The 8,113-nt window shown below is 45.4% G+C and overlaps 3 protein-coding genes across 3 annotated transcripts; 2 read left to right on the top strand and 1 right to left on the bottom strand.

The window, feature by feature from the left end:
• Positions 1-15: 15 nt before the first annotated feature.
• On the top strand, positions 16-396 carry FOMMEDRAFT_149698 (uncharacterized protein; the record flags this gene model as incomplete). Its single annotated transcript, XM_007261085.1, has 3 exons — positions 16-48; positions 126-300; positions 365-396. 3 exons carry the CDS (start codon positions 16-18, stop codon positions 394-396), a joined length of 240 nt encoding a protein of 79 aa, XP_007261147.1.
• Positions 397-6,443: 6,047 nt separating this feature from the next.
• FOMMEDRAFT_164233 (uncharacterized protein) lies at positions 6,444-7,719 on the bottom strand (the record flags this gene model as incomplete). Its single annotated transcript, XM_007261084.1, has 3 exons — positions 7,075-7,719; positions 6,661-7,017; positions 6,444-6,568 (listed from the first exon to the last, which is right to left on the bottom strand). The coding sequence occupies exons 1-3, from the start codon at positions 7,175-7,177 to the stop codon at positions 6,444-6,446; spliced, it is 585 nt and encodes a 194-aa protein (XP_007261146.1). The 5' UTR covers positions 7,178-7,719.
• A 37-nt stretch (positions 7,720-7,756) lies between these two features.
• On the top strand, positions 7,757-8,063 carry FOMMEDRAFT_149692 (uncharacterized protein; the record flags this gene model as incomplete). The annotated part of the gene is made up of 2 exons (XM_007261083.1): positions 7,757-7,821; positions 7,874-8,063. The coding sequence occupies 2 exons, from the start codon at positions 7,757-7,759 to the stop codon at positions 8,061-8,063; spliced, it is 255 nt and encodes an 84-aa protein (XP_007261145.1).
• Between the last annotated feature and the right edge of the window lie 50 nt (positions 8,064-8,113).

Genomic DNA, 8,113 nt, shown 5'->3' with positions numbered 1-8,113 from the left:
CGCATCTCGATCTGCATGCACCACTCACACTCGCTGCACGCCGCCACGGTGCGTCCATCTTTTCTTGCTTGTTGCCACTCGCTAATCACCCTAAACCTGTCTCACAGGCGCAGCTCTCCCTTTAGGCCAGAACGCCCCGGGAATACACCCCTCAGTCAACGGTTCAGTTCACCGCACCTCCGATTGCGAAACGTAGTCAGAGTATGCAGTGTGCACGTACAGATGCAGCTCAAATTAGCTCATTCAACGCTCCGGATCTCAACCCCAGTGCACCACTCACACTCGCTACACGCCATCGCGGTTCATCCATCTCCTCAATCCAGTTACCCACTCACACTGACAATGCTCACGCCCACACTCTTAGCCAATCAATCTCACAAACTGTCTCACCCCTAATTGTTGTAGATATAATGTATTTATATAATGTTTCAATATAATTATAAACTGTTATTTCAATAACAAACGGATGTAAGGAAAAATGACTATTGGAAAGATACTAAAACAATTTAAGAGCTTTATAAACAATTATAATATTTGCCATACTCAACAAGGGTGATTTAACCTTGTAATTTTAGAGATCCATTGTAATACATTTTATATATTGTCAAGGAGAATAACTCTTATTTATGTTTACAAAATACACAAACCTTCCAGACTTTATAATGTCTTGTATCACTTTCTCAGAAACCGAGATCCGTTCTAAGTGTTTTTACTTTTTTTACTTTTTTCACTTATTTTATACCATTATAAGGTAATACAAGAATTTAGACTTTTTCCCGATGATAGTATTAAGATTAACTTCCAAATCCCTTGCGTCACAGAATTATCATAGTCAACCAAATCCTTTGGTTAATAAATTTCTCACTTTATCCTCTTTCCTCCACCTCACCCCTACTCTACTCATCTCTACACTTTCCACCACCATCGGTTATCTTGCTTAACGGAAAGCTCTCAGTAGACCAAGATCATTAGTGAATTCTAAAGATGGAATTACCTCTCTTATGACTCATAGACTTTATTACATGGTCTTTTGTAAACATTCCTCTTCGTAATAATGCATCGTGGCAAACTCCTTATCTGCAGTCGAAGCAGCCTTCCATCTATGGACAATTTCTCTATAATACCACTGTTGCAAGACTGAGAGGCTGCAGACAGACCTTGTTTCACTAACGACCTAAATGACTCTATGGATAGCAATCAACTACGGAGCATATTTGAAAATTTCCATTGTGTCTGTGCCTAATTGAACCAGATACCAAGGGAAATTTGAAGTATGCCGCTTACCCATTGTCTAGGGACTCAAGATTACCAGTGTAAAGAAATACACAGAGTCCTGCTGTGCTGTCACACTCTGCACGCACTGGAGCCCGAAATTTTACAGCAGGGACTCAGATAGCAGCTCCCGAGCTGACTCATGGTCATTCGCAGAATTGCTTTCGTCCGCTAGGTCGTCGCGTGGTAGCGGCTAGAGCATAATAGGTGAGACGAGAAACTGCATCCCATTGGACACACTAATAGGTCACCCAAAAGGCGATGAAGAATATACAAGTCCTCTTTATAACATGTCGAGAGACTTTGTTCCGCAAGTCGACGTCTTCAAGAAGATTTCCCTTGCTTGTAGAATCGTTCTCATGTGGATTTTGTCATCGAGACCCATTACGTGTCGCACCGCGAAGATCGACGAAGGTACCAAACGCTGCCGCTTGCAGCAGCTTCGTTAAGCGGCAATCTTTCCATCTGCCCGCTCTTCTCTACCGTTTTCTCTGGAATCCCCTGTTGCTGCTCCAAGCGTCTGCACATACCATTTCCGAAACCTTTGTCTGCTTTACTCACCATCGTGTCCTTTAGTATAATTTCAAAGTTGATTATCACTTGCCTGCATTGCTCCTAGCCGTTCTCGTAATTCCGTTTCTTTTATAACCACCATGTTGTAGGAATCTGATTCAGAGTTCAGAATGGATAGTTATCAAGTAGACTTCTCTATACCATGCTCACTGTTCCTATAGACTCAAAGAGGTCGTGATCAGTACTAGTCTGGTTTACAAGAAGGAGAATAGCGACGCCGATACGCCTTATAAATTCGACCACCAGTAAAGAGTGGCTCAAGGAAAATCCCGAGAAAATGGGGTATTTGACGCGATGAATATCGGATGACATCCAGTGAGCCGTCGATGGCATAAGGTAATTGGTGGCTCAGAGGAGCAACCATTGGTGAAGTTCGGATAATATTTTCGTCTTGTCCTCAGATCACTTGCACAATAAGTATGGATCCATCCCATGTCAGTGAAGTACTTATTGGGCTAGTTGATAGAATTGAGGCTCACAGCCCCATGTCGATAGCCCGAATCGATTTAAGCACCAGAGAGCTAAGTTGAAAACTTCCGACTAAACCGGTAGATAATGCAGAAAGATAAAACCTATTGTAGCGGTCGAGATCTTGACATTGATATTGTGCCAGCCACTAGAGAAAAAACGATGTTGACCTATCGAATATAAGTGCACCGGACCTTATAATATTGCCCAGCAATGAACACCTTTTCCGAGAGGCTCAATCTTATGCTGGTACACCATCATTGGATTAGGTTCATGAGAGGCTAAGGGGATTGACGAATGTAATCAAGGACTGCTCATAGTAATGAGGGTTTGTCATGTTTGGTTGGCGCTACTAACGCGTTTTGAGCAACAAAAAATATCTGTTATTCATGCCATGGTGCTCACCTTTGCCATCTTAGTGAACATACATTGAGCATTGTGGATCATTATTGCCTGCTTCGCAGCATCGGGACCCACAGGAACAATATATAGCTAGCACATATTCAGAATTCTAGGTTGTTGGCTTGATCATTATTGAATACTCGAATAACCAGGACAAAAGTCTATTTTGTGAGCTCCAGATATTGTCAAATGATGCAGGACCCCAATTACATTAACCTTGCTGTAATATATGTGCAAGTTAAGAGGCATCATAGTAAATCATAGACATTGCGCGGTGTCAAAGGTTCGACGCGACGATTTTTCGTCTGGTCGTCGGTTTTCCCACGCTGGTGGCAGCGTGAGGCTCGGCTCTCGCCGCTGGCAATAAACAATACCTGTCTCGTCGCTTCACACTTATCGGCCATATGCATTGTGCAATGACAATGGCCCCGGATAGCCGGCCGTATGCAGCTACTACTCCTGCGGAATCGGATGCCAGGGACTTGGGAGATGATCTAACCAAGTGCCCTATGGTGTCATCAGGAGATTAAGCTCCTCGGATGGTGGTGGTCCGAATGCTCTGACCGCATGTCCGCATTCATGATCGGTGTATGCTCCGCATCAATACAACAGTTGGCGCGGTGCTTGGAAATCTACGACAACTGTGACTTCTCAGTATTGACGGTATTGACTTACCAATTTGTCTAGTTCCGGAGTTCAACGTGTTGCGCAGAGCACTCGGAGAAACTGGTCTGGAAGATGGAAAAGTCGAAACGGGAAGATTAATGTTCTGCGGATTCGGCAGCCGTAGTACTGTAGGCATCTAGGCTAGGATGTGTCCGAGGCTACCAAATGCACAGTCCTTCAGTCTCTCCTGTGACCCGCCTTCTGTCACCTTGTACCCATTACTTTCGCAGTTAGTTACTCAACCAATCGGCTGTAGGCATATTCCTCGGGTTGCACACCATAGTAATAGAGGATACACTCATGTCCTCGGCCAAATCATAGAGCGTTCGACGGTACTGATGCACCTCTCTATCTTCCCAGTTTCGAACACTCCGAAGATAGCGCGTCAGGAACAGTCCTTGTATTCAAGACTACAGTACCGAGAAAAATCAAAACACATTCTTCAGACCGCATCATCCGTGAGTGTCCGGAGCATAATACTTTTACTGCTACTACAAGAAGAGAAACCACCATCTGCAGTTAGCGGTTTGATTTTCGGCAAGCCCTCGACTTCACGGCACATAAGGTGGGAGTCCCGACCGTAATACTACTACTGCAAGAGAAATCACTACCTGCAGTTAGCAGATTCCGGCGACCTCTTGATTTCACGGCGCATCGGTTGAAGTTGAAGTTGCACAATCATGATGCATGGGCTTTGTATTTCACATGATCCGTAAGGTAGTCGTGCTTCGCTCCTATCCGATCTCGGGCGTGTATGCTGAAAGAATAAATGTTCCTGCCTGTTGTGCCTCGGTCGGTGCTTCCTCTGCATTGTTCGCTTCATCCGATTGTCCGAGCTGATAGTATGTGAGCTGGCTGCGTGGCGTGGCGTGTCTCGTCTATGCTCTCGCTTCCTACAGACAGGAGCATAAACAGGGCAGCAAGGGCAGCTTTACTAACTAGACGTGTTATGATAACCGCTCCTGCTAAACAGTGTCAACGTCATTCCCAATCATGCATCCTTGACAGACCGCAGTCGTCACATCACATTTAACATAGAACGTGGATTGTCTTCGTTGGAGGGAAGTTAGAGGTCGAGATGACTGATATCCCGGTGGAGTCGCTGAATCCTGTCTCTCGTGCTTCTCACATATCTCAATCTGACTCACTTCTTTCTCTTCCTATACTTCCGGAGCACATAAGCGTCTATCATTTATCGTCAAATTTTGCAGGCAGGGTTCTCAACTTCCTCTTTGTCCCAGCGCCTCACGGAGGTCTGCGCAGCCCGCTGTCAAGGCTGCTCATTATAGCTATGATCCGTATGAAAACGCATAAATTTATAAAGTCTATCTACTCATATTCATGCCATCATTTCTGTCTAACTGTCAGCCTTGATGGCCGTTCCCTCATGTTTTGTTTACCAAGACCATCCATATCTCCATGCACCATGGGAACACTGAACACTGCCAAAGCAAATCAACAGCAACAGTTTTCCAGAACCTGTAAGTGATGAACTTTGCTCAAATACTGTTTGCCTTTATGAGGCGAATCGTATATTGAAGGATATAACTATGTGTGCAAATCTGGAAGACAAGATAGGTCCAATAGGATGATGTCTACTAGTTCTTCTCTTGTACGCGGCCGGAGGAGTTGAGAGCCGGACGAAATACATGATGGATCCGAAACGTTAGGTCGTAACCCTTCTCCTCGACTCGATGAGTTTGCTCTGCTGATTGATACTGAGTCTTCGAGTGAGGTACAAATTACACGTACAATAAAGCTTATCGTACGCTCACTACACGTAAGTAACAATAGTGGTGTGCTTCCGTACAGTCACAGCAGAGCTTTATGGACGTTACATGTGCAGTACAGTATTATTGATTTTGTGAATTGTTATTGTGTATGAGAATAGTTAGCTTTATTTAATATTTATACTTTCAAGTTAGCAGGACAAAATACAGCTTACATAATTGTGTTTGAGCTTGATTACTAAGATAGCCTTCGCTGCATAGTGCGCAATGAACACTGAATACTGGACTGGAACTCGCCATGTCCCCTGTGCATTCAATGCTACTCCTCTTCCTCTTCCTTTAAATCCTGGAATCTAACAGTGTTCCCGAATAACGCGAAGCGAGAACAGCAAAGTCAACGTTTTTACGAGTACCGGGATCAAGTTTGCTGCAGGCAGCTCGCAATACAGTGTATCCGCACACGTCTATGGAACGATTTGCTCAAGAAGCAAGCTCTTCAGATCCCATTCGTCATTGAGTTTCAGGTTATCGTTTCTGTGTTGCTTACTGGTTCCATAAGCTCAAGGCCTGAGAGCTGAAACGCCAGCTCAGAGCCGTAGTCTAGATCGTTCGCGATGCGGAATGAGGTACTGGATACCCGAGACAATCTAGCCTGCACACAGCAGAATCTAGAGTGGGCTGAAGAGTAGAGAAAGGAACTTGTTGTCTCTGCTTGCTTGGTGCGTACATTCCCAATGAGTCGTTTTTGCAAGCGTGATAGCTCATGTTGTTGGCGTCAGAGTTTGCGATCGTTTTTAAAATACTGTTTCCCATACGATTTCTGTCAATTACAATGTCGTCAGGAAAAGGCTTCGCGGTTGAATTTCTGTTCTGAACGTCTCGCCTTGCTCTTACTTGCGTGTCTCCATGCGTGGGGTGGGCCAGGCTAAGTTGTCACGATTATAGCACACGTTTTGAGTAGATCAACTAGTACTGCTCACCTAATGGATAAGAACGTTATATATAGATGTCATTGCAGACGATTTTCGTGAGACATGACTCATGCAATGCACCCATCGCAGGCCTTGCAACCCTATTCGATCTATGTAAACTTGAGATGGTGAGCATTGCAACATCCTTGATACTGTGAATCTTCCCCATTGACAAAAAACTGAGCAGACCCGTGGTCTGAACAATACGATCTGGAGGTTCTCCATCCAATAGAGACAGTGCAACTGCACCCCTTCTTCCACATGTCAATGCGTAATTCCGCCTTGCCAATGCATTGAGTGCCCCCTGCGCCATTCCTGACGAATTACTCACGTTTTACAGAATCCTTGTCGCATGCTTTTCTCACTCGAATCGAGACTGGCTCCCTGTTACTTTAAGCGCTGGAGAAGACAACGCCAAAGCCGTTTGTGAAAAGTGCTCTATATTTCTGTCCACCGTCGAGCGATGTTCCGTGGGATGAATATATTCTGAACATACGGCATAGCATTGATTACGAGAATCGCGAGACAGGTAGCAAGGTAAGTTTAATATAGAAACGTAGAATATCTGTCATACTCACGAGTCCGTAAGCTGCTTGTATCTAACTGGAATATTCCTTCCCGCTCGCTCACTGGCTGTGAGTACAAATCATCAGCATAGTCATGATTTCCGTAGCGTATAATGACAAGTCGAGCTGCACTGATTGTAGGCGGCAGAAAGCCGCTGTTCAGAGCATACCACCCATAACGGCTGCCGCATGCTCGAAACTTTTCATCGGCGCTAAGTATCAGTAAGGCAGATCGTTCTCCTTCGTCTAATCCTCTCCCGGGTTGTTGCAGAGTACGAAGACGTTGTACGCTTATGGCGCAGCAAATCCTGTCGGGTCGAACCAGTCCTAAACGTTTGACAGTCGGTTCGCGCGAAGGATATAACGACGCTGAATAATTCTTCTAAAATGGTTTAGAGGTGTATTTCAACTCCAACGGACACGTACTGCCCCGGGAGGCGCAACCAGACTCCGGTCGGCATTGCTCTGCTGTGAAAACTAGAGAGAGCGATACGTGCACGCAGAAGTCGGCGCTCATTGTTAGCTGCATCCGTGCGCTTCGGTATACGAGATCTATCGTCACTGAAGCACAGCCCCGGCAGATTACCAGGCTTTGTGCAAGTGGTTTCCAGTAGATGCCAGTAGGTGCCAGTAGGCGCTAGTGGAGCGCTCTACCGCATCGAGTCTTCGTCGTTTAGGGTTTTCAAAAGAAAGGTGGATGAGTGCCCTCGGCTCGGAGCGCTGTCTGCTTGCGGATGAATGAACGAATGGAAGCATGCGTCTTCCAGGGTCGTACGACGCCTCGAGCAAACATGTGGCTGGGTTGTGGCCGACATATGCTTTGTCGAAGCGCAAAGAATAGGAGAGGGGACGCGACTTGTTGTCGAAGCGCAAAAATTCCTAGTACCAGATCTGGGGTGAATCTCCATGTTCGATTTAGAGGAATTTCTATTCTAATCGATCGCTTTGACTTCCAAATCCCGTGCGTATTGTTTGTTGTACTTGACAAAGTCCTTTGGTTCATAAATTTCACGCTTTATTTTCCTTCCTCCACCTCCCCTCCCCCCCTACTCCGCTATCCTCTACCTCTATCTACAACCTTCCGCTGTCTTCCTTTCTTGTTCCTACAATGGAACAAGGACATTCTTCGACATCCTCTTTTTATTATCCACAGACTCCCTTTTGTGGTTCATTGTAAGTAGTCTCGGTCGTTCAAAATGCAATGTGGCTAACTCCCGGCTAGCAGCCAAAGCGGACATTCGTCCACAGACGATTATTCTCTAGTGGTACCATCGGAAGACCGGGAGACAACTAACGGACCTAATTTCGACAACAAAAATAACTGTACAAACGGCTACGAACAAGAAGATGAAGTGGATCTTAGCCAATGGTGTACTGTTTTCGACCCCCCAAAGACACAGGAAAATTCAAAGTAGGTTGCTTTCCCCTTTTCTAAGGGCTAAAGCTTAACCGTGCACAGTGATAT

This window comes from Fomitiporia mediterranea, assembly GCF_000271605.1.
Source record: "Fomitiporia mediterranea MF3/22 unplaced genomic scaffold FOMMEscaffold_1, whole genome shotgun sequence".
NCBI lineage: Eukaryota > Fungi > Basidiomycota > Agaricomycetes > Hymenochaetales > Hymenochaetaceae > Fomitiporia > Fomitiporia mediterranea.
The sequence above is the reverse complement of the archived record's forward strand: the minus strand, read 5'-3'. Positions and strand labels throughout refer to the sequence as shown.